The sequence below is a fragment of the Mauremys reevesii genome, linkage group 3 (assembly GCF_016161935.1).
Source record: "Mauremys reevesii isolate NIE-2019 linkage group 3, ASM1616193v1, whole genome shotgun sequence".
NCBI classification, from domain to species: domain Eukaryota; kingdom Metazoa; phylum Chordata; order Testudines; family Geoemydidae; genus Mauremys; species Mauremys reevesii.
The window spans coordinates 146,298,851-146,326,268 of NC_052625.1; the positions used below are offsets into that span (position 1 = coordinate 146,298,851).

Below are 27,418 nucleotides of genomic sequence, written 5' to 3' on the forward strand. Positions count from 1 at the left end.
CATGAGTGCCTGCTTTCGTATGACTAGTCCCATTAACTTCAATTGCACTACCCTTGTGAATGAAGTTACTCACGTTGTGAATGTTTATAGGACTTGGCCCTTAAAAAGTAGCTACTGGTGGTAATTTGCACCATAATCCTGTGAAGATTAATGTGAAGAATCCTCGTGCCTCTGTAAAGCCCTGTTGATTTCAGTGCACTGATGTGGTTAATTTGGGCCCCATTGATTTCACTGGTACTCAGCACTGGCACAAGTGCATGTCTCTTTGCAGGATCAGAGCCTTGGCATATGCTATACTTGCTTTGCCAAAGTTCACTATGGCATCTGGAGTTAGAGAAGGTTCTTTCCTGAGGTGCCAGTTGAATTCTTTTAGTTGTAGGTGATCTGTTTGTAAACTCATTTTCCAAATATGACTGTGCACATGAGAAACGTTTTTTTCTAGCATCCTTTGTTAATTTTATGTCCTGATCCAGTGAAGCATACAGATGTGGCTAACTTCAGGGGCTGTTCACATGCTTAGTTCGAAGCTTTTGCTGATGTGAGCACTGAAAATAAATTGTTAAAGTGCTAGTAAATTGTTGATACCTTACTTTGTGTATAAATCTAATGAAAATGCAGATGCAATCACCACCCTGTTGTTCTAATGATAGTGTTAAGAATAGTCCTTCATGCTAAAGATACCATTTGTCTATGCTCTTTGCTTGCCTTCCTGTGTCAGCTGCATCCTTAAAATGGACGAAGTCTGCCTCAGACTTATTTTTCAGAAAGATTTTTCTGATTTTGCTTGTTGTTCACTTTCTGTACCACAGATATTAGGAATATTATATCCTTTCTTCCATACCTTTCATGGAAAAAACTGACAAGGCATGCAGGAGTCTTGAATAGTGATATCACACCAGGTGAAGTACCCTATGACCCGAATGAGGGGGAAAAGGATGTCGAGTCTTAAATACAGCGTGGAAAAAAGTGGGTTATTTTGTTAAACAAGACGTCATACGTTAAATGTCATTAAGAAGTAGTAAAGGGCAAAACCAATTTTTGTTTTCCTTTGCAGTGCACCTTTAATGTATAATTGTCAGCAGTTTACAAAAGTATTTTGAGCAGATTTTTTAAAAAGTAGATATATATTATATTTTTGGAATTGGGCCGAAAAGAGCCTGGAAAGCTTTCTTCTTGTCTCAACAATTGGTATTTCAACTGATATAGCCATCCCAAGTAGAAAGCCAATGTTTTATTCAGCAGAGTATTTTTCTTCACAGAACATACATGTATGTTTCTGCTGTAGATTTAGAAAAAATATGCAGTAGGTAGTTCTTAATCCCTAACTGGTGACCTAGACAAGGCATAAGTTAGCACCTGATTTCATCTATAGCACAGGAGTACTCCATCAGTGTGTGGGATGTTTGTGTAGAGAGCCTCTACATCCATGGTGGCTAGGATGGTGTTTTCTGGAAGGTCACCAATGCATTGTAGTTTCCTCAGAAAATCAGTGGTGTCACGGAGATAGCTGGGAGTGCTGGTGCCATAGGGTCTGAGTAGAGAGTCCACATATGTGATGGAGTACAAGCTGTCAGGAACAGTATCCCTGATGATGCCACAGCACAACTGGTTGCTGAGCTCTGTGCCTTTATCCTCACACACAACTATTTCGAATTTGATGACAATATATATCTCCAGATCAGTAGCACCGCCATGGACACCTGCATGGCCCCACAATATGCCAGCATTTTTATGGCTGACCTGGAACAACACTTCCTCAGCTCTAGTCCACTCACACCCCTTCTCTACCTATGCTTCATTGATGACATCTTCATCATCTGGACCCATGGGAAGGAGACTCTGGAAAAATTCCACCACGATTTCAACAGCTTCCACCCCTCCATCAACCTCAGCCTGGACCAATCTACACGGGAGGTCCACTTCCTAGACACCACGGTGCAAATAAGTGATGGTCACATTAACACCACCTTATACCGAAAACCTACCGACCGCTATGCCTACCTTCATGCCTCCAGCTTCCATCCCGGGCACACCACAAGATCCATTGTCTACAGCCACGCACTGAGGTACAACCATATCTGCTCTAACCCCTCAGACAGAGACCAACACCTACAAAATCTCCATCAAGCATTCTCAAAACTACAGTACCCGCACGAGGAAATAAGGAAACAGATCAACAGAGCCAGACGTGTGCCCAGACGCCTCCTACTGCAAGAGAAACCCAAGAAAGAAACCAACAGGACTCCACTGGCCATCACTACAGCCCCCAGATAAAACCCCTCCAACGCATCATCAGGGATCTACAACCCATCCTGGACAATGATCCCACACTTTCACAGGCCTTGGGTGGCAGGCCAGTCCTCGCCCACAGACAACCTGCCAACCTGAAGCATATTCTCACCAGTAACTGCACACTGCACCATAGTAACTCTAACTCAGGAACCAATCCATGCAACAAACCTCGATGCCAACTCTGCCCACATATCTACACCAGCGACACCATCACAGGACCTAACCAGATCAGCCACACCATCACCAGCTCATTCACCTGCACGTCCACCAATGTAATATATGCCATCATATGCCAGCAATGCCCCTCTGCTATGTACATTGGCCAAACTGGACAGTCTCTACGGAAAAGGATAAATGGACATAAATCAGATATTAGGAATGGCAATATACAAAAACCTGTAGGAGAACACTTCAACCTCCCTGGCCACACAATAGCAGATCTTAAGGTGGCCAACCTGCAGCAAAAAAACTTCAGGACCAGACTTCAAAGAGAAACTGCTGAGCTTCAGTTCACCTGCAAATTTGACACCATCAGCTCAGGATTAAACAAAGACTGTGAATGGCTTGCCAACTACAAAACCAGTTTCTTCTCTCTTGGTTTTCACACCTCAGCTGCTAGAAGAGGATGGCCTCATCCTCCCTGATTGAACTAACCTCGTTATCTCTAGCCTGCTTCTTGCTTGCTTATATATACCTGCCCCTGGAAGTTTCCACTACATGGATCCGACGAAGTGGGTATTCACCCACGAGAGCTCATGCTCCCAAATGTCTGTTAGTCTATAAGGTGCCACAAGACTCTTTGCTGCTTGTGTTACAATGCAGTGTTAAAGACAGTAATAAATCTGTTGATTGGCATAAATATGGATTGGATTACATCTGGGGTATAAAAAGGCACACAAAGGAAATACGCTTAATTGCTAATAATCTCAGTAATAAACTGTTCTGCCTTGTGCTCTAAAAGTGCTCTCTGGGGTCAGCTTAGTGGTCTTCATATCTGTGCTCACTATAAATTGCCTTCTGTTTTCTAGCAGTGTGCTGTTGCTTGCTTAACGCTGCTTAGTAACATAATATTTAAAATATTTTTTCATTCTGGTATGACCCTGTTAAAATGTTTCAGTATGGTTTGTATCACTGAAATAGCATATGACAGGAGTGCACCAGAAGGCATCATAACACTAGCTGTCTGAATTTACTGATCAAGTATATACACTACAACAGGTTTCCACATTGCCTAATTGCATGAGAGCAGAACATCGATTCTTGGCAGTTTTTGTGGGTCGTATCTTCTTCGCTCTTGTGAAACGGCACTGAAATTCTTTGTTGTCTGTAGCTGACGTAGGAAGACAAGTGTGTGGCAGGAATAAAGAGGAAAAAGTCAAACATTGGCTCACCTAGTCCAGCAACCGGGGCTACTCTAATTTGCGCTAGTAGATAACTGCTTCCAAGGAGTCTCTTCGTTAACCAGGATTACTGAAGAACATTGATTTCTGTCCCTGACAACCCCCATGGCCCATCTCTCCACCAAGGGGGCCTGTGGCAGGTGCTCTAGGGCTCACTGAGCCAACTGTGGATTCCTCTGGAGCAGTACAAAGGGGATTTATGAAGAGCTGAGGAGGACCTGCCTGTTGGAATAAAACTCAGAAGGTTATGAGTAAAGTTTCCTATCCTGGGTTTGCACTGAGCCTTTTTTTGCCCTCTTTTGCTGGGCTCATTTACATTGTTTGGAAAATTGCTTTAGCTCACTATACTCTTGATCTTTCTGCCTCTCTTCCCTCAGGAGCTGGCAGTTCTTTGCTTTACTATCTGGCTGAACTTCTCTTCATAGCTAGCACCCATTTGACCCATCATCTACTTTGTTACTGAACTGTTCATCTGTTACTTCTGAGCGTAAAAGCTGGTCAGATATATTGATATGTTTGTACTTACAGCAGAAAGCAGTTAATGCTGGGAGATGCTTTAAAGTGACAAGTAATCTGTTATGTTTTGCTAATGTATCTTGCCTTTCTTTGAATTCAAGCACACTGAACAGAAAATGTCTTATATACTGAATTCTTATGATGATATATGGGGTTGTTTAGCATATTTCTCTCAATCTTGTTATTGTGGAAAAACAGGCTTCAGTACCAAGCATTGGCTCCTATGGCCATAGACTGTAACAGTGATTCTGGGAGTTAAACAGATAGCCATTTTCTATTTATTTTTTACAATTGCATGAATTTGAAAGAAAGTTGTGTTTTAAGGAATATAGAGCAATGTCAGCATTTCATTTGCTGCAATTCTAGAGTTTCTTTTCTATTTAATCTCATGTCAGTGAAAGTTTGTAGCTGCACAAGCCCTTTCTGACAAGAGAAATTAGCTGATGGTACAAAAGGATCATTTTCACCTTATTGTTGCATTATTTATCATAATGGTGCCTCTATAGTTAAGGTTCAGCCAGCAGTGTGTCCTTGTGAATAAATTCCTATTTTAAAAATTTATCAACTAATGTGGTGGATTCTCCATCACTTGAAGTCTTTAAATCAAGACTGTATGTCTTTCTAAAATATATGCTCAAGCTCAGCCATAAACTATGGGCTTGATGCTGGAATTACTAGCTGAAATTCTGTGGTCATGCAGGAGGTTGGACTAAGTGATTATAATAATTTCCATCCTTAAAAAAATCTTTGAATCCATTTATTGTTTTAAACCTGTAACTATTTTGAATTATCTGTTGATAGAGAAATATTTAGTGGTCTTTATTTGTAATTTGATGCACAATAACATTTAGTTGATCAAAAAACAAGTTACTTAGGGAACATCAGAATTTTTAAGTTCATTCATTATAGCTTGAGAACTCCATTTTGTTCAGTAATTATTACAGAATGGATATAGATTCAGAATTACTATGTTTGTAATATATATGCACAACAGGGGCTGAACTGAAGTGTATGCCTCGATATATTAGAGACTTCCCATCACCTGAAGTTTGTAAAAAGCACTTGCACATTCTCCCACAAATAATAAAATTTCTTTGAGAGGACATGTATGGATACTTTCTATTATTTCTTCCAGTCATTTCTGGAGCAATAGCAGAATAAAACTTTGAAGGATGTGGTCAGTTTCACTCTTCCTGTTCCCCCTGAACAATCTGAGCAGCAGAAGTGAACTAATCCATATTCTTATAAGATTGACTCTGCTGCTGCCTTGGGACATTTTTGGAAGTGACATTAGAAGCAAGGGAAGAAGATATTGTTGCTACTGCTGCTCAAGGTAGTTGACAGGCAGTGAGGTAGGGAAGCATGAAGACTGGGGAGAGAGATTGGCTTTAAAAATGGGTCTCCTGCCCACCCATGCCAGAAAGGAAAATGAAGTAGATTTATACATATCTTGCACCTCTTGTTTAAAAAAAAAAATGTTTTAAAAATTGAGAGTTCCTACCAATGGCTACTGAGGCATGGGGTCTGCCGTAAAATGAAATGGAGATGTTTTCTATTATATATGAACTTGTTGGTGTTTATATTTTGCAAACATCTGGATCCATACCCTTTGATTCTTTTACAGGAAACGGTTTTGAAAATCTGAACCATCTAGAGGATTTAGAGACATCTTCCATTAATTTCCTTTTCTAAATCTCCTAGACTGCACTGGTGTTTTGAAATTCTCAACCAGTGTTGATAATCAAGTGGAGAAACTGCTATTAATACACAGAACATAGCTTCATTGATATACATATATTCAGTTTTGTTTCTTTGGAGTGACTGAGCTAAAATTGCTCTTAAAGTGAGAAATCACAGTAACATTAGTGCCAGTCTCCTTTGGCTCCTCCAAGAAGATTATCTTGACTATAAGACCTCAGCATGGAAGCCCCCTGTTGTAGTAATTTTTGCTGGTTTCAGCTAATGCTGCCAAGGTATCAGTTCTAAAGGGGATGATGTAAGACTTAATCTTGTCTGGAACCATATTATTGTTCCCTCTTAAACCGCCATATTTCCTGTGGTAAATGATCTAAAACAAACAAAAAACCCAAATCTCTCTTGCATTATATCTGCAAATAAATTCTTCGTTGTGAGGATTTAGATAACATTTGTGTGCTCTCTTTTTAAGTTTGGTTATTTCTCATTTATGGTGATTAATGCCATATAGTTACCTCACTTTTATATCTTTCATGCAAGCATCAGTTTTGCAGTTTAGTATAAGTACAAAGGCTACACTTATTAAACAAATAAAATGTTATTGTACTGCATAAAAACACTTCCGAATAAATAGAAAAGAAGTGGTAATATGATGACCAGCCACCGCTGGAAATTACAAGCAATACTGGAAGAATTATACCACTTTAAATATTTCCATGAAGCTTGAGAGAGTTTCCAGGTTCAATTAAGAGATTATGATGCTATTTTTTGTGCCTCTGCCATTTTATCATACTTTATTAAGTTGATTTGATTAAATCATCACTGAAACTCTGATAGTTCTGTAGTTTACCATAACATTTATTTGAGCAACTGTTAGAGCCATCCATCAGTTTTTTTAATGTGTGACTATACTTCGTATGTAAAACATATTTTTCCAGGGGCATGCACAACTTTATATTTGGGGGGAAGGCTAGAGTTAAAAAAAATAAGTTGTTGAATATAGCTTTAATTAATTGCTTTGTACATGACTAAATTTGTCCATTTTTAATAAAGTGAGATGAACAAGCTTCTGTTCCAAGCTCAGTGCTTTTCTGGCTTTATTAATGCAAATTGTCAATTTTTGTGGTGGCTAAAGCCCACCATGTTTCCAGTTGGCTAAGCCCATTTTGTGTAATTACTTGAGATGATGATAATGGTGAATCAGGGTTCAGAAAGCAGCAATAAAATCCTAAACTGGGATCCAGAATCAGGAACCAAATTATAGTGTCACCCCTTTGCTGAGTAGTACCAGATGTCCATGGCCTTGCAAGTCAGCTTTGCAGAGGAGAAGAAATCAGTGGCACAGAGTCTGGGTATACTGTATTCTAAATATAACTTGTTTTATTTACACACATCCTGGAGGAGAGATGGTTACCAAAAGCACACAAGCAATCCCCTTTTTTCAGAAATCTAAGCTTAACACAGGTGCCTGGTTCCCACGGAGCAAAGAATTAACCCCAGAGACCAAGGCAGACTGCACACAATCTCACTCCCCATGCCCAGTTCAGTAAACTCTCCAACTCTCTCCACCCTAATCCTTCTACCCAGAATCTTGTATAACAACACACAGCATGTCGTCACAAGACTGAATATTTGCTTGCACAAAGAATTTGGAAGATTAAGTGTAACTTTGTCATCTGGTGACATCTTCCAAAACAATATTCTTGGAACACGTGAAAAAGTACTAATGTTCTTTAGACAAGAATAGTACAGGTTTGGTTGTGAAAATCCGGAGTGGATTAGTCTGATTAGAGTTTGTGATACCTGATGCACAATAACGAATGATGTTAATGCTGCAGAGAAACGAAGTGCCACATCTGGTATAGTTTTATATTCGTTTTCATTAAGATGGTTCTAATTGTTAGTCATTTTCCCCACATTTCAGAACCTGTGCAGGTAGTTGTTATATCCTAATTATTTAGCTTTTGTATTACAATATGGTAGGCACCATCTAGTTTTCTGTCGTCCATCACCATTCACCAAAGTCACGGGCAAATAGTAATTGTCATGTGCTGGTATGTGTGTTGGAAACGGTTCAGTCAATTCTCCATATTATATTTTAGTCTGAGTAAATAAAATAAGAGTCTCCATATCAGAGATTCTAGGGAACTTTTCAACATCTCTGTGTCTTTATTGTGTTAACTATTCATTATACTGTTTGAAACAGTGAGAAAGGAACTCTCCATAAAGGTGTATTTAGCTCTCTGCCATTCTGTCTGTAGGGAGCTTAACATAGAAACCATTTTCACAACCTCAGGCTGCTGCTAGTTGCAGAATTTTGTGATCTATTGCAAAGAAACTGTCTTATCTGGACAAAGCATAGAATCTACTTTTCAAAGAATGTTGGCATCATTTCCCACAAAGATTTGTACAAACAAAACTTCACTTGCACACTTCAGGTGATTTTAAATTAAGGGATTAAAAGATACCTAAACCAAGTGTGATAGGGGACTTGGAGGGCCAGGCAGCTTAGTGGTTAATGCACCCAGCTTCTGGCCTCTTGCCACTCTGTCAGGGCAGAAGAGATGCCTGTTCGTGATCTTAAGCTGGGAATCTTCAACTTTCCACCCACATCTGGGCTTTGGCCTTTAAAAGGGAGTGGTAGGGGGACCTGAGCCCTGGCTCAGTGAGAAACAACACTGGCAAAGTCCTACTTGCAGCAAGTCCATGTTCGATGCCCTGGGCTACTTCCTTCCTAGGTCCCTTAGTCCAAACAGCCTTAACAAACAAGAAAGTCCAAAGGAGTGGGGCCCTGCAGGATCTGCTGGTTCTCAAAAGGGGTAGTGATTGGTAAAGACGCTGCCAGGAGGCCATTCTATGGTCCACTCTCAGACTCAACCTTCTATCTAGCTTCCCAGAAAAGGACCTTCCCTCCTGCAGCCTGTCCACCCACCCTTTTGCCTGGGTTGCTGAGCTCCCTTTTAACCGGCTCCTCCAGCCAGTGCATGCTTGGTAGGCCCAGAGGGGCAGGGCTACCTGGATCCAGCATTGCCTTTTAACCCCTTCAGGCCCAGTGTGGAGTTTGTATACCCCATCACATCAAGGCATACTTGGTCCTGCTTCAGCACAGGGGGCTGGACTATGTGATCTTTTGAGGTCCCTTCTAGCCCTACATGTCTATGATTTTGTGAAGCAATGTGATACCTAGTTTTAGTTCTGGAAGTTCGGACTTAATAAATTGATTAAGTGAGGGGTATTTTACAGTCTGTCAGCCAACACTGCACAGAGATCTGACATAAGATCCATATATAACCAGCTATTCAGCCATAAATGTAATGGGGAGTAATGAGTCATTCTTAAATTATAAAGCAATGACTCCATAATAAGGCTTCTCCTTAATGTTTCATATACTTGATATGTACTGTGTGGATGATAGTTGTTGCAGAAGCTTACACTATATTGCTGTTTGCTTCCTTTAAGAGTCTTGGTGTTCTAGAACATATGGAAAAGAGGTGTATTCATTATAGTGTTTTTGAATCAAGTAAAAGATGGTTTGAAAATACAGGTATTCAACTGTATCAAATTGTAGCTATAGTTCATAATGGGGCAAATTTTATTGTAGATTACAAGGACCTTGAGAAATGTATCTTGGTGAAAAGAAGCTGCTGCTTAACTCCAGAGTTGTATTGGCAAGCAAGGCAGCTTGACAAGACATTCAGAGGAGTTCGAGACCACAATATCTGAAGGAGAGTGAAATGGTAATGACAGGTTTTCAAAGAATCAAATGGAGAAATGAACAAATTAAAGGGGCATACAACCAACTATCATATCTAGTAGTTATGAAATGGAATAGCAATTTGGCTATGGTGAAGTGCACTGTGGAAGAAATATGGGTTATTAAAGTTCTTTGTTCTTGACTGTCAGCTGAAGATGAATCCGGAGTGATGCTTTTTATCATGGCCTTGATGTAATGCCTCCAGTGACATACATATAACTTGCCTGCCATCAGAAATCAGAGTCCATCATTCATTGCAGTTTTAGGAATCTTGTCATCTAATCACATCATCCTCATTTAAATCGTTGGTCCTTGATCTGTGATTGATAGATGATGATGAATTAGTGGATGATGCTAGAAAACAAACTAAAGTTTGGAATCAGGAAAAGATAGTAAGTATATGAAGAAACACAAAAAGGAATCGACCATCCAACAAGTGAGAGGGAAGGATTTGAAGAAAGATGCAAGAGATGAGATGGCCAAGGTGCCTTACCAATGGCTTATTCCTGCTCCCATTGAAGTAAATGGCAAAAGTCCCACAGACTGCACTGTGAATAGGATTGAGCACTAATTTCTTCCTCTCTAAACGGTATTCTGGTGTGATCAGTAATGGAAAATTATAAATGCAACAGCTTCTTAAGCAGCAGCATCAAAAGAGAGGATAGAATGACTCTTTGATTCAAAGGCTCTTGCTGTAATAGTGTGAGAGGAGACAGAGGTATTCCAATATAGCAAATTGATTTTACAGGCTGTCAAGTGAGCATTTGGGTTTTTTTTCCATGGGTTTTTCTGCAGGAAAGGGCAATACAGCTGTTAAGTGTTAACAAAGCCCACTAATACATAAGGATTAATTCACTCTCGATGGAGAAGCTGCTCTGTCTGAGGTGAAGCCTGGCATCCATTTAATAGTGCACAGAACAATGTGCAGCAGTTTAAGAAGACCATAGCCAATTGAAACTGCAGGGAGAGTTTTGGGTAGACAGATATAATTGTTGGGATTTTGTCAGGCCATTTGGGTTAACATTCCTTCCTCTTTCTCTGGTTATAACAGCAGCCTAACACATTAAAGGTGAACTGATTTTTGTTTTTTTGGAAAAGAAATAAATACCAAAAAACTTATTAATGTATTAACTACCAGTAATCACTTGGTAGACTCAAATTTGATACTTTTTTTTTTACCTGCTGAGACCCCCAATCCGGGTTTTGTATGATACCAATGCTTGTAGGAATAACAAACAAGACAGACAGCTCAGGGAGTTGTATTCCTTATGCTGGTTTCAGTAATAGTGATGCTATCAATCCTTGATGGAGAAACATAAAACCTGAAATCTGGTCCTGAAAAGTAGATAAGAGAAAATTATCTACAAGTATCTTTTTAAATACCTTGCTCCCCGAAAAAAATTCTGCCCTATTGACTCAAGTAACTGAGAATGTAGTCTTAATCATGCTTATGGACACTACATGTAATTGTCTTGGCTGCTTGGCCCACTCCTGGGATCAGTACCAGATCACAGAGCACTTCTCTATGATAAGTGATGCTGGAAATGATAGGGCTCCAGAAGCTTTGGGATCATCTTTGCCACACAGTTGGACCTTATCTTTAGTCATAGTGGTTGTCTCTTGACCTAATCTTGTTCTCTATATCAACCAATACTTTATACTGATAATTTAATGTTGGTTATAATGTTCTTTGTTTGTTGGCCCTCCAAACTACTGATACTCTTTTTTGTTTCCGTGTTGAGATTCTCCAGCCAATCAAAATTTAATATAATTATTTGTGTGATTTCAGATAACTTAATAATTTGGCCAACACATTTTTATTTTCTCCGGAATTGCTTTCCAGACAGTCTATGGCTCCAGTCTATGGCCAATAAACCTCTCCATGTTTTCCTTCATGTTGCTATCTCAGGTTTTCAGCAATGATCTGTGTCCACAGGCATTTCTCATTTCTATTATAAACCATTTTACTTTGTTTCCAGGGTGTAAACTAAGATAAAGGTATATTTCAGTGGGCTTATGATGGAAAGGTATTGGACATGTGTCCTCTTACATCACCTGGGACAACTGGATTAGCCCCTTCATATCTTTTAAGCAGAAGCTCATGTAATTCAATTCTTCTGTTTCAGTAATTAGAAACTAGTGCTTAATGCTTGCAGTGTTTAGTTGTACTTGTCTCTTCCCTTTAAAGAAAGGCAGAAAAGCTGAGAAGAAAAACATGTTTTCTTCTGTATAACAATGTGAAACCAATATTACTACTTAAAAAAAAAAGTTAATGAAGGAGACTTGCTGAACAAACAGAAAAAAATTCTTATTTTAAGTTGCATTCTTTACTGTCACAGAGAGTAAATGCATTTTCAGCTGTATTTTTATACAGCAGTAGCTAGTGACTAGTCAAATTAATCACAAATGTCTATTCCTTATGGGTATCCTGGGGATATATTCCATTAGCAGTAGCTGTTTTCCTATTTAAAGGTGATACTTAGAATGTGGCTAAATATTAGCTATAGAACTTGCTGTGTTAGAAATATTTCTGTTTAGTGACTCTTCCCTTCCTTGCATCCCTACCCCCAAAACAGTGCACTTCTTCAACATATTGTGAAGTGTGGGCTATATCCTGGTCCCACTGAAGTCAAAGGGACTTTTATCAACTCCTAGGATTTGACCCAGGATCTTTTAGTACACTTATTTAACAGCAAATAAAATGCATAAATTCCAAGGCCAGATGGGATCACAGTAATAATCTAGTCTGCCTTCTTGTATACCACATGCCATAGAACTTCCCCAAAATAATTCATTTGAACTAGAGCATATCTTTAAAAAGAAAAAAATCCAGTCTTGATTTAAAAATTGCCAGTGTTGGAGAATCTATCGAGGCTCTTCTTAAATTGTTCCAATTTAATTTAATTACCCTCACTGTCAAAAAAAATTACACTGTATTTCCAGTCTGAATTTGTCTAGCTTCAAATTCCAACCATTGGATCTTGTTATACTTTTGTCTGCTAGACTGAAGAGCCTATTATTAAATATTTGTGTTTCCCCTTCCCGCCCCCGTAGGTACTTCTGGACTCTGGTAGTAGCACCTTTACCTTCTCCTTGTCAAGCTAAATAGATTGAGCTCCTCAAGTCTATCACAGGGGAGGGATAGCTCAATGGTTTGATCATTGGCCTTCTAAACTCAGGATTGTGAGTTCAGTCCTTGAGGGGACTGCTTAGGGATCTGGGGCAAAATCAGTACTTGGTCCTGCTAGTGAAGGCAGGGGGCTGGACTCAATGACCTTTCAGGGTCCCTTCCAGTTCTATGAGATAGGTGTATGTCTCCATATATTATATTATTACTATAAGGCATGTTTTCTAGTCCTTTAATCATTCTTCTGGCTCTTCTCTGAACCTTCTCCAATTTATCAACATCCTTCTTCAGTTGTGGATATCAGAACTGGATACACTATTCTAGAAGCAGTTGCACCGGTGCCAAATACAGAAGTGAAATAACCCCTCTACTTCTGCTCAAGATTCCACTGTTTATGTATCCAAGGATCTCATTAGCCATTTTGGCCACAGCAAACACTGGGAGCTCATGTTCAGCTGATTATTCACCATGACACCCAAATCTTTTCCAGTCGCTGCTTCCCAAGAGAGTCCTCCATCTTGTAAGTATGGCCTACATTTTTTGCTTCTCGATGTCTACATTTACCTTTGGCCGTATTAAAATTCATACCATTTGCTTGCGCCTAGTTTACTCAGTGATCCAGGTAGCTCTGTATTAATGTATGTCTACACAGCAGTGAATCTCAGAGCTCAGGTCAACAGACTGGGGCTTGTGGGGCTCAGGCTTCCAACGAACTAGCTGTGTAGATATTGCAGATCACGTTCTGAAGCCAGCTCCCCTCCCTAGTGTTAAAGCCTGAGTTCCAGCCCAAACCGCAACATCTACACAGATATTTCAGACATGAAAACCTGAACCCCGCAAGCCCAAGTCTGTTGCCCCAAGCTCTGAGACTTGCTGCCATGGGCTGTGTAGATGTACCCTCAGTGACCTGTTCTCCCCCAATTTTTGTGTCATCTGCAAACTTTGTCAGTGATGATTTTATGTTTTTCTTCCAGGTCCATGATAAAAATGGCATAGGGCCAAGAACTGATCCCCGTGGGACCCCACTAAAGAAACACCCGTTTGATAATGATTCCCCGTTCTAATTACATTGAGAACAAACAATTAGCCAGTTTTAAATCCACTAAATGTGTCTATATTATGTGCCAATTAGTGAATGAAGCCTCAATGCTGAGACTTATTGTGCAAAACTTGGAAAACTCAGGGTTTGTCTACACTTAAAATGCTACAGAGACACAGCTGTGCTGCTTAGCGCTTCAGGGTAGAAACGACCTACGCCAACAGGAGGGATTGTCCCGACTGCCTAGGTAATCCATCTCTCCGAAAGGCAGTAACAAGGTTGATGGAAGAATTATTCCAATGACGTAGTGCTGTCTACACAGGGACTTTGGTTGATTTAACTATGCTGCTAAAATTCACACCCCCGATCGATGAGTTAAACCAACCTAGTTTTCTAGTGCAGACCTGGCCTCAGAGTTAAGCTTTTTCCTCACCTGCCTCTGTTATCAAGTGGATCAGAGAACAGAAGTGCTGCCTACTTCTGGGCCCTCATATAAAGTTGCAGCAGCAGCTTCTATCCTGGCCCAGCAGTAGGCTCTTTGGGGTGATTACAGCATAGGCACAAGGAACTCGGGCGAGAGAAGGCACTGGAGAGGAAAGGAGTCTGGCCCTGGTGATCTTCTAGCCAATTTCTAATCACACAAATCTGTTTGTAAAAATCAGATGCTATCAGATGAGGCATATTCAGACCAATATGTCTTTTCTTTCAAGCATCAAGACTCAGCCCCTTCAGCTGATCCCTGTTTTTACTTCCATAATTTATCCATCCCCAGGTTAACATGTACGTCTACAATACATTTACGTAAGTCTGTTATACTGTTAATGTAATAAACTATTAACTATTGTGCAGGTGATCAAACAAACACATAAGGAGCGGATATAAAGATAGGAAAAGACTAATGAGCAGTACTTCCCATTGTTACATTGATAAGAGCCCTCACGCTTCTATGCATGTTTTTAACTGAATCATTTATATTAGACTGTGCAGTTGTATATTGGAATGATCTTTCCAACCTGTGAACTTCCCAGAGGATAATCCTATTGGCCTAAATTCATACCGGTGTGACTCTGAAGTTACACCACATGAAGATTCATAAGTGGTTTGTACAGTGCTGCGAGGGAGTAAAGCACAATGGGAGAAATTCACCTCTATGCAGAGGAACAGCTCAGAGGCCCATACAGCTCTTAAGCCCTCATGCCAAGAAAGTCATTCTAAATGGTCGGTGTGGCCTCATCTGGAATATTGTGTACTCATCTCAAAAAGGGTATTGCAGAACTAGAAGGGAGTCATAAAAGAGTAATGAAAATGAGTAGGGGAATAGAAAAATTCATATGAAGGGAGAGGAAAAAGACTGGGATTGTTTACCTTTACAAAGGAGAGGAAACCCAATGAAAGGGAATGCTTTTTCACACAGCACATAATTTAATTTGGGACTCCTTGCCTCAGGATGTAATTGGGGTCAGCAATTTATCAAGATTCAGAAAGGGAGTAAACACTTTTATGGATAACTGTGCATACTCTTGGTTTACTAATTTAATGTGAACATAAATTTTGGAAGCATTATTAAATCCTATGCTTCAAGGCTTAAGCCAGACTAAAGGAATTAGTAGAAGACCTAAAGTGGGGGCAGATTATTCCACATCTGTCTAATGCAAGGTTTCTTGAACCTTCCTCTGGAAAATCTGGAGCTGGCCACTATTGGAGGCAGGATACTGGACTATATGGACCATGGGCCTGATCCAGTGTGGCAATTACTGTGTTCCTGGTATTTAGTTAAAATATACTCACAGAAGAGAGAGGACATAAAATACTGACACAGCATAGGTAAGTTCCTTAACTAAACCCTCCTTAAGTCTTTGTCCTGTCATCCATGCAGCAGTTTATACACTTTTAAAGCTAATGGAGAACAAGATTAAAATAAGGGTTTAGTGAGACTTAAGTGGTGACTAAACCTTTACTGGCCCCTGCACAGGAGTGAATATTAGCCTATAGAACAGTGGTTCTCAGCCCGCGGCCTGCATGTGGTCCAATTAGCACACAGCTGTGGCCAAACTCAGCGGTGTGCTAAAGAGCAGCCCGCGAGCCGGGGTCCAATTAGGTTCCCGGCTGCCGGTGTGCAGGTGTCTGGGCTACCCCACTGCCCAGTGTGGTGGGGTTGGGGCTGCCAGCCCGCTCCACGTGGCGGAAGTCTGGGGTCAGGGCTCCCATCCGGCCCCACAAGCTCCGGGGCAGCCGGCCCGCCTCACATGGTGGGGTCCGGGGCACCTGTGCGGGGCAGGGTCCAGGGCAGTTGCCGGGCCCAATGAGCTCTGGGCAGCTGTGCAGCCTTGCACAGCGGGTGTCCAGGGTCGGGGTCCAGTCTGCCGCTGCCCTGCCACGCATTGTGGGTCACATATGCGACCCACAATATGTAATAAGTTGACAGCCACTGCTATAGAAGGATTAAATATACCCTGGTACACGCTTCTGAAGTTGAAGAACGGCCAGTGAGAGTGCTATAGTCAAACATCAGTAATCTTATTATTTCACAAACAGGCTTCCTCAGCAAAGCAAAGCACACCTTCTTAATACAGGATTATGTAGAAACCAAGCTTGGCACTTCCTAGCTATTCTGTTTAGGAGTTAAAGTGCAGAAGAAGGTATTTGAAAATGTAGCTGCTGGAATACACCCTCTTTTCCCCCCCACCATTGAGATAAAAATCTATTGAGCCATTGCTCAGGTTATGAAAATTTCCAAAATCATTCCCTTCTGGACTGAAACCAAACATGAACATTTTCAGCCCAAAAGGTCACAATTCATAATAAGTTATAAGTGACTCAAAGAGCCATTTCAAATAGAGGTGCCATATCAGCCTTGAATATAATAGCCCAGCGGTTCTCAAACCGGAGTTCTGGGACCCCAAGGGGTCCTTAGAGATTGCACGGGGGATCCTCAAAATGCCAACAATCACACCAATGATAGACAGGCTCTGCAGTAAGGAGCAGGCACACCCATCTCACTGACATCTGTAAGCACTCTGATGCTTTTTTCTTAAAACATTATTAACAGTACATGTTTATAGGAAGTATACATATACCTTTGTCCATCAGATTCTCAGTTGGTGGCCCGTGATTAACATTGCGTTTGAAAAGGGGTCCGTTGACAAAAAAAAAGTTTGAGAACCTCTGTAATAGCGCATATTTTCAAAATTGAATAATGAAATCCATACTTGGTCACCTAAAAAAAAAATTGCCTCTGTTTCATAGTACCAACGGTTCCCATTGAAGTCAGCAGTTTTGAAAATTAGGCATCATATTTGGTGCTCTGATATAGATTTGGGAGTCTAGTTTTAGGCTTCTAGGTTTGAAAATCATAGCCACAGTCACTAACTTCCTGTTGTTTTGATTTACTTTGTTTATGTATAGCATTATTGGAATGTACCTAAAATTTTGTGATATTATCCCCACATTCTAGCCAAGGACCTGACCCTACTGAAGTTAATGTCAAAACTCCCATTGGCTTCAGTGGTGCAGAACAGATGCAAATGAGTAAACTAGCCAGCAGGATATATTGTGGAGAAATAGTAGTGAAAGTTTCTCATTAACACCATTGGATATGAACTTTGCAAGAAAATGCTTGGAGCTAGTCTCTGATAGCTGGATATTCGTTAGAAAAATGAATTAGGAACTGTAGTTGCTGGTTAAGGGAGGGTCCCCCCCCCCACTTCTTTGAATACTTCAAACAGTGAAGGTGATTTAATGTCTTCAGTCTGTTAGGAAAAAAAATCCTTACAGTTAAGTACTTGCTTATACTCTGCAGTTATTGGTAAGATGTAATATTTTACACTTGCGTAAGTATAGATTTTGAATAAAAGGAATGTTTGAATAAAAGGAACTGAATAAATGTTCCTCATAAGGGGAAAATTCTCTAGTTCATTTCATTAATGTTTCATTCACCTACCAGTTAACTAATTTAATGTCATTCCTGGTGTTAAAGGTCTGTGTTTTAATTTTTTGAAAACAGTTTTTTATTATTATTAATGGAAAGTGGTAGATCAGCCAGAGCATTAAAACAAAGAAGTAACTGCTATACAATGCATAGTGCATATGCCTGTGTGTATGTATATAAAATATATTTGTGACTTTAGAGAAGTAATAAAACAAATTAGAAAAATTAATAAGAGATCATAGAATCTCAGGGTTGGAAGGGACCTCAGGAGGTCATCTAGTCCAACCCCCAAATGATATTCGGAATGATCTCTTCTGAGATTTAAGCTACAGAAAGCCAATGAGAAAAAATTGATTATAGAGAACTTAAAAAGTGATACATCTGCCACATCCTACGTCCTTTAGTTTCCCATGCAAGTAGTCCCATTGACTTCAGTGAGACTGCTCATGCATGTTAGTGTTTGCAGAAGCAGGCCACAGATGTGTGTCCTGGGTATGTATATACAATACTGTGCATTTTGTTTTGAGGCGAACAAGTTCATGGTACAAAACCAGTAAAAATTGGCAAGCATTCAAGATGAACAATTAACTTCTGGGCAGATATTCAATTGGGAGGGGGGATGAGGTTTTTGGTATGGGTTTAGTCTAGCTAAAAATATAAATCTGTAGACATAGGTTTGGGCCAAATTCTGATACCCTTACTCACATTGAATAATACTTTACACTATAAAGCAGAGCTGGCCTTATGAACTGCGGGGCCCGATTCAAATACCCGGCAGTGGTCCAGGGCTTCGGCGGCCCTTCGGCAGCGGGCGGGGAGGTCTGCTCCAGGTCTTCTGCAGCACCAAAGGACCCCGCTGCTGCAAAAATGCCGCCGACCCGAAGCGGACCGGGTGAGTAAAAACATTTAAAAAAATTAAAAAGGCACCTAAGGCACATGGCCGTCTTAGGCGCAGGGCCCTCTTAGCCGCGGGGCCCAATTCCGGGGAATCATCCTAAAGCCGGCCCTGCTATAAAGTGTCCCATTGATTGAAGTAATATGCTATTAAGGGTATCAGATCTGGCCCCTTGTATATTGCAGTTGTGCAAAAGAATATATAATATACCAAAGTGGTGAAGAGGAAAGATATTGCAGTGGTTAGGGCAGTAGGCTAGGCTTTGAGATGCCTATGTTCAAGTTCCTGCTCCACCCCAGACTTCCTGGGTGACTTTGGGCATTATAAGCCTGGGTTTACAATTGCTGGACGTGAGTCTCACAGCCATGCTCACTGTCCATATTGCACTTTGCAGACCTTCTGATTCAGGTCTGCAGCTTGAGTTGTATCCATACTGCAAGACGACAGGGCTTGGATCCAAGTCTCAGCAGGACTTGGACTTTTTACACCCCACCCCCCTTCCTAGCAGGGTCCTAGGTCCCGGGCCATGAGTGCTTGCTGACCCGAATCAGACTGATTTGTCTGTGGACAGAAGGGGGCTTGGGCTCAAATCTGAATCAAAGCCCAGGCTTAGTGTGCAGCATAGACATACCTAGACTCTCTCTGATTCAGCTCCTCATCTGTAAAATATGGGTAATAGCACTTCTCAACCTCACAACAGGGTTGTGAAGATAAATACATGAAAGATTGTGAGATGCTCAGATACTGTGGTGTTAGTGGCCGTATATGTACTTAAGATAGATGACAAATACATATTTTAGATTACTCTAGTTCAGTGGAGACTACTGTACCCCTCTCAAGAGTCTGATTTGTCTTGTGTACCCCCATGTTTCACCTCACTTAAAAACTACTTGCTTACAAAATCAGACATAAATATACAAAAGTGTCACAGCACACTATTACTGGAAAAATTGCTTACGTTCTGGTATAATTATAAAATAAATCAATTGGAATATAAATATAAACAGTATAAACAAGTCATTGTCTATATTAAATTTTAGTTTGTGCTGACTTCACTAGTGCTTTTTATGTAGCCTGTTGTGAAACCAGGCAAATATCTAGATGAGTTGATGTACCCTTGGAAGACCTCTGCATATCCCCATGTACCCCTGATTGAGAACCACTGCTTTACTTGATACATACATTTTAAAAAGCGTAACTTGTGTCTGAACACCAAGTTAATGCGTCTTGAAAATATTTAACGGACAGATTTTGCCATCCTTCCTTATTCATACTGAGTGTAGTACCTTACTCTGTAGTACCTACTCCTACATTGCAGGATAAGGTACTACTCACTGTGAATAAGGGTAGCAGAATTTGTCCTTAAAGTCAGCAAGCTAAAATAATAAGCATGAGGTTCTTGAAATAATTATCCTTTATGTTATCATAGAATATATTGAATGAAAGGCCAGAGCATGTTCTGACTTGTGTATTCAGTTTAACTTGTGTATATTTGCAGTATATGTATTTTGATATACACTTGCGAAATACATATATGCACAAACACATTCAACATGAAATCACTAAAGTTGCTGTGCCAGCGTATGGATGTTCATGGAGCTGATTGTAAAGGAAGAGTGCAGAAAAAAGTTTGTTTTTACAGTTTGAAGACAAAATACCTTTTCATTTCTTTCACAGGGTAAATAAAATTGTATTTTAAAGAGACTGGCTTTTCCTACAAACATTTCAGGTAAATTAGTTTTAAATTTTTGCTGGCTCTTCATGTTTACAAAACAAAAATGGCTAATATAATTTTGATAATGATTTTGAAAAGCTTAGAAGGCATGCGTCTGACGAAGTGGGTATTCACCCACGAAAACTTGTGCTCCAATACTTCTGTTAGTCTATAAGGTGCCACAGGACTCTGTCACTTTTTACAGATCCAGACTAACACAGCTAGCCCTCTGATACTTGAAAAAGCTTAGGTTTTTTTATTCAGATTGTTTATAGATAACTGTAGTTTATCTGATATCGTATCCAGGTAACAGGCTTGCCAATATCTAGTTAAATTCTTCATAATCATGTGTTTGTATTTCCGTTATATTCTTTGTTCTTGTACATCTTTAATACAATAGTTTTAATTGAATGAATTTTTAAAAATATGTTCAATAGTTTAATACAATTAAATAATGTTTTAATAGTGCATTTGTAAGTGACCTCTTAAGGAAAGAGTTTTACATGGTATTTTTGAAGTCTTGGGTCAGTCAAACAAGCTATAATGATTGCAGTTCTCTGACAAAGTCCCTGTTTTGTAGTTTAATAATCCAGGCAGGAGAATGATACCTCAAGGGAATTGATACTAGTGTACAATTTACTCATTATGCACTTGTCCTTGAGTGATAAATTGGATACTAAAAGCAGGAAATAAGAGTGAGTATGGAAAGAGGAAGAAGACCTGGAAAAACTGAGTATCATTGACTGTCATTAATGCTTTGTAAAAGGAAGATTAAAAAATGAACCTGGAATAGGGTTGCAAACCCTCCAGGATGGCCTGGAGTCTCCAGGAATTAAAGATTATGGCATGTGATGAAATCTCAGGAATACATCCAACCAAAACTGGCAATCCTAAAATGGAAAATCCCACATTGTGAAAGAGAAACATTTGTTCTGAATAATACTATTTCTAGCATTACATCTGTTCAAGAAGTGGTCACAGAATAGTGAGACGTAATTGTTGTGATCACCTGAAGCTGGAGAAAATTGAACTGCTGGGAAGAGAGCAAAAAGAACAGACTCTGAAAAACTTAAAAAGAGGAAAAAGAACGACAGAGTGTGAGCTGAAGCCTAGATTCATCAATATGTTTGAATGAAAGGACAAAACATGAGAGAGAAAAAGAGAGGGAGGAGACAATAAGTCAAGGTGGCTGTCGCTTCAGAGCATTGTTTTACTAGAGGCTTTTTACTTTTTATCCAATAAGCAAGCAGAGTTTCATTTTATGAATCAAAGAATCTGGTGTGGAAAGGAAATTAGGGAACTAATTGGAGAGAGTAGCTGGAATTTCCAGAGCTATGTAAGGGCCTAAAAAAAGGACAAAATGTGAGTAGATATGGATGACCTCAGAAATGTTTTGGTGTTCACAAAGCCTCCAGAACTTTTTACTCCCTGTGCCTTGTGATACTTTAATAACCAGGCTTTCTAAATGTGCTAATTCACTCTAAATAGCATTTACAATTAATGCAGCAAAACTCTATTTAAGTAAACAATACATTGACCTGCTAACTGAACCTCCTTGCTAGGGCCCTGCCAAATCCACGGTCCATTTTGGTCAATTTCATGGTCATGGGATTTTAAAAATCATAAATTTCATGATTTCAGATATTTAAATCTGAAATTTCACAGTGTTGTAACTGTAGGGGTCCTGACCCAAAAGAGGTTTGTGGTGTGTGAATGGCGGCGGGGGGGGTTGAAGGTTATTGGAGTGCAGGATCACGGTATTGCCATCCTTACTTTCGCACTGCTATTAGTGGCAGTAATGCCTTCAGAGCTGGGAGGCCGGAGAGCGTGGCTGCTGGCCAGGAGCCCTGCTCTGAAGGCAGGTATTGTATGGTATAGTATGGACACCCTTACTTCTGCTATGGCAACCCTTACTGCTGCCTTCAGATGTGGGCCCTCTCTGGCCCAGCAGCCGTCACTATCTGGCCACACAACTCTGAAGGCAGCAGTGCAGAAGTAAGGGTGGAATGGTACGATATTGTCACCCTTACTTCTGCGCTGCTGCTGGTGGGGCACTGCCTTCAGAACTGGGCGCCTGCTCAGCAGCCGCCACTCTCTGGCCATCCAGCTCTGAATGCAGTGCAGGAGTAAGGGTGGCAATATCGTGACCCTCCTACAATAAACTTGCGACCCTCCTGTAGCCCCCTTTTGGTTCGGGACCCCCAGTTTGAGAAACACTGGTGAAATTTGTATAGTGTAGGGTAAAAGTACACAAAAGACCAGATTTCATGGTGGAGACCAGATTTCATGGTCCATGATGCATTTTTCATGGCTGTGAATTTGGTAGGGCCTTACTCATTGCTAACCTGAAAGGGACCACCTATAAGTATGAACAATGCTTCAGACCTCAGGATTTATTCAGTTCTTGCTAGGACTGCTAACAAGGCTGTTGTTTGTGGCGGTGGTTGTTTTGTGAATTGGGCACCTATTCCCTAAGAGCTGGGCTGGGACTACAAATCTTCTTCACATATAAGTCTGAGCCTTTAGGCACCACTGTAATGCAAATCATAATAATAAACTGCTGAACAAATAGTAAAGACTTTGGGTAGCTTGTGTGTTGGACTGGATTTGAGCCTGTAACCTAGAGGCAACAGTCTCTACATATCAGAAGGGTAGCCGTGTTAGTCTGGATCTGTAAAAAGCGACAGAGAGTACCATGGCACCTTATAGACTAACAGACGTATTGGAGCATAAGCTTTCGTGGGTGAATACCTCACTTCCCACAAAAGCTCATGCTCCAATACGTCTGTTAGTCTATAACGTGCCACAGGACTCTCTGTTGCTTTTTACAGTCTCTACATAGCCCACTACCCTTGAGCTGTTCAGTTCCTGAATGATGTATATGTTTTTTTAACTGCAAAATCACCTTAATAGCTTTATCTGTTTTGTTTTGGAATGTGTTCCATGTTTGAAGCAGGGTGGCTGGAGTGCCTTGAAAGTCCACATGGAAGTCTTATTTTGTGTGATAATGAGTACAACCCGTCACAAAATGCATTTTATTTTCACTCAGATTCTTTTTCAAAATGTTTATGGTGACCTAGTTCTGTGGATATGAAAAATGATTTCCCCATTCCTTTGTGACATTATGGGCCTAGTAAACTGTTCCGAAGTCTCTTGGTGTAGGTGGCATTACTAGGATGAGCATTAATTATTTTCAGGCTGTGATGCATCACCTCTGCGGTGTCTATATTTGTCTTCCAAGTGTGCATCATCCATAGCTAATTATAGGTGGTCTTGAGGGAACAGATTTTCCAAGTCAAACAGACTATTGTAGTGCAGGATACTGTCAGGATATATTTGAAATGTAGTCAAATTAGCCACTGAAACAGTTGACTATGCCCTATCTGATTTGTGCATAATTCCTGCGGTGTTCAGTGTCACTGCAATCATCCAGCAATCCCTCTGAAATGCAACCATCCCAAATCTAACTCTTCAAGCATGTGAATGTCCTACTCCACCCCCATTCCCAGCCAAACGTTTCTTTTCCAGAGTTTTAAAGCAAAGTGATTAAATTCCTTCTCTCTGAAGAAAACCCAAGAACTTTTGCTCAAGTTCACAACCAGATTAAGAAGTGAGAATTCCATAAAATATTCTTCGGTTCTTTTCCTTTCTTGTCTTTCTTCCTCATTCATGTGTTTTTCATCCTATACACTACACTTTTTACAAACAGATTTTAACTCACAGACAAATTTAGCTATTGTTGCAACTTCGGTCAGCCAAATCAAAGAGAGAATAAATTCTTGCTTTTCTCCTGGTTATCGTTATTTATTTATTTATTTATTTAGAGCAATTTGTTTATCTTAACATCTTATTAGTGCATTTGTAAATCTGTAACATGAGAGTCATAATCTGAGCATAGGATTGAGAGCCAGGAAGTCCTGACTCTGCCAAAGGCCTCACAATGAGTCATGGAAAATCAGCTATTATTAATTATTGTTATTATTATTATTTATTTTTATTAAATAATAGTTGTGCATGGAATTTTGCTGAAAAATAAAGGCGCATAGAGTATATTCTAAATTAACTCACACAGAAAATGATAACAGAAGTGACTATACATCAGAGAGAGATAAAAAAGAAAAGCTGAAGAAGAGGAGCTTGGAAGGGGGAATACTGTTTATGAGCATTACAAATTGTCTGAGGAGGGAGTTGTAAAGAGCAAATGCCCACAAATACATTAAAAGGCAAAATATCCCCCAGCAAAATCCTTGGGAGGAGGGGAAAAGTGTCCAGTTCAACGACCACTGAAAGAGCTATCATTAAGACATAGTGGTGGTGTGATATGTCACAATAATAGCAGCATTAATGTGTATGGCCACTGCATTTTAAAGAGTAATTTTTGATGGGGTGGAAGTGTTGAGAGGTATATTTGTGCTATCTGTTAGTATTCTGCTGTTTCAGAAACTGATGTTTATTTTTATGAAGTAAGTAGGTGTGGAATCTTCAGTAAAATTATAACCTACTCCAATAGGAGACATAGGAAATCATCTGTCCTTGTCTATTACCATTGTCTTTCCCTCTGTGAACAAACATGTTTACTTTTGAGCCAGAATCCACTGTGTGACTTCTGGTAATGGGTATTTAAGTTTTATTAAAGTCATTTTTTATCATTCTCTATTTAAAAACTTTCAGTGGCATGAGGAATGGCTCATTAGGCAGTTTAGTAATGCAGTTTTTAGATATTAAATGTTTATTTTATGTTGCTCATGCTGGGTAATTTTTACCTTTTAAGGAGTCTTAATATAATTATATTTGACTTCATTATGTTTAAGGGTGCATCTTCTCCAAGCATCTCTTGAAAGTACATTACCTGTGGGAGAATTAGCTCATTACACTCAGATCTGTGATGATCCCATTAGCAAAGCTGCGGGTACTTGACGTCTTAAAACTACAGACATTGTCTAATTGCAAAGCAAACTGAAGAGAATCTTCCATCATGGTGCAACTTTTGGTGTCCCTTAAATCTATGAACCACCATGATATCTGCACTCCTCTGGTACAGTGCAGATCAGAAAGTCCAAGACAAGTGCGTGTGAATGGGGAATAAAACATTCCCAGTCAAGGGGATCCAACTATGGAACAGACTTCTAAAGGAGATCAAGTGAATGTAGAGCCTGGTCATCTTTAGGGGAAACCTTTATTTTAGGAAAGGCTGTTCTGCCATAAAAATGACACTCACAACACTCTACCTATATATCATGTTAGGTCCGAGTACTTTTTCTAGTATGTTATATTCTGTTATTTGTGGAACTTAATTTTGTTTGGTTTATTATGGAAAAAAAAAGATTTGTGATTGTTCTTCCACAACCTTACCCTGGCTATTGCTCTGCTCTCATTTCCTTCTATTTCCTCTCTCTCCTTTTGCTCTGCCAATGCCTCCCACTTCACCTTTCCCTTTGTATACTGCTCCCTGTCTCATGTCCTTGACTTCTTCCATGCTGCTCCATAAACCTGGAACTCTCTTCTGACCGTGATGCAGAAGGGAGTCCCGTTCGTCTCAAAGCGTGGTTGTGCTATAAAAATTGACTGTGTTGCTGTGGATATCCATATTTACTCTCTTGCAGTGGTCCTCAGGACTTCTAAAATCAGCTCTCCAGTGTCTTAATTTGGCATACAGACACTGAGGCTAAAAATTGGGCTACATGCAGATGTCACAGGTGGCTTATAATAGCTTTATTTTTAGCAAAAGTTATATAAAATATTTGTATATGTAGCAGAGCCTTTTAAAACTTTATCACTTTGTATCACTTTTATGAGCATCACCAACTCTCAAACAAATAAGAAGATATGAGATGTTACACTATTATTCAGCCTTCAGTCTTTAGCACAAAGTTTCATTTCAGATGTAAATGAGACACTTGGTGGGAAATAAAACAAAAATAAACTAGACCCTCTCTCACTGTGCCAACAGCAGGTGGAATATTAACCAAACAGCTTCTCTTCACATCGCTATATCTCTCTGCTCCTTATTAGAGCTTTTACTGACAGTCAAATTGAATGGGGAACAAATGGAATAAACATGTGTACATTCTGAGCCTTCAGATTTATGGGGAAGGAGAGGAAATGAAAGACAGAAGCTGGCAAGTTACAGAAACAACTTAACTGATGTAAACATATTTGCTGGAATATTATAAGTAAATAAATAAAATGAAATCCACCCATACAAGTTTATTAAGATTCCCTTAAATATGCAATCCAACTTTAACATAATCTGAAAGAACTGTCTGGCCAATCTAAAGATGGTATGGCCCTGGGGGTGACCTCTACTGCTGCTCTTCACATTAACTATAATAGCCATCTGTGTTACCTATCTATCTTAGGTTTTTCTATAGTGCCCATCACTAAGAGCTGATAAGATGGTGAAACCAGTGTCCTCAGCATATCCCTGAACAAATGAACTTCTGACAAATAGTTTGAGTTGGAGGGAAGAAGGGGGGAGGGTAGAGAGAGAGAGATTTTCATTTAATGTTAAATCACAAAAATACTCTGACCCCAAACATTAATATCAAATAACTCAGATATATTGTCAGTGCAGTACCTTACTGATAACAGGATTAATTTAACATTGAAAGGACATGTTCTGTGGAGAGTCTGAGGAACCACAAATCCTGTTTCTAGATTTTATGAGAGTCTTGATGATGCAATGACCAGTCCCCAACTCTCGATTTGACCTAGTTTGCAGACCTGTCTAAACTCCAGCTTTTAGCAAGAGATTTTGGCTTTCCACTTCTATTTCCAAACTGCTAGTCCATTCCCTGCTATCTCCAGATTCCTCACTGGTTACATATAAAAATAAAAAGAATCTGAGCTTGATATTGCTTCAGGGAGGTTAAGAAGCAGAACTGGGAACTGGCAGAAAGGGTCTTCTTCCTCCTGGCCCTAAAGCGGGTTCTCTGCCTCCCAGCCCCTGCCCGTCACTGAGGAGCTGGGGCTGCAGAGCAGAAACTGGAGATCGTGTAGGGCCAGTTGCGGCATGCAGCAATCTCCCCTCCCTTTGGGAACAGTGCTCTCAGCCTGCT

At 40.0% G+C, this 27,418-nt stretch overlaps 1 protein-coding gene across 7 annotated transcripts in view; it reads left to right on the top strand.

Annotated features, from left to right (window-relative positions):
• The window catches only part of UBE3D (ubiquitin protein ligase E3D), a 123,407-nt gene that overhangs the window by 78,775 nt on the left and 17,214 nt on the right, over positions 1 to 27,418 (top strand). Inside the window, exons 10-11 of one of the 7 annotated variants that reach the window (XR_005597019.1) lie at positions 9,505 to 9,640; positions 13,759 to 13,807. The exons of 1 other annotated variant lie outside the window; for it this stretch is intronic. Coding sequence is in view for 5 of the 6 variants with exons in the window: in XM_039532572.1 (XP_039388506.1) it covers positions 13,759 to 13,848 (90 nt within the window). In the remaining variant the exon portion in view is untranslated. Of the gene's footprint in view, positions 1 to 3,622; positions 3,900 to 5,832; positions 5,931 to 9,504; positions 9,709 to 13,758; positions 14,206 to 25,171; positions 25,576 to 27,418 lie in introns of those variants that run through there. 5 more of the 7 variants (XM_039532572.1, XM_039532575.1, XM_039532574.1 and 2 more) reach the window with 5 other exon arrangements.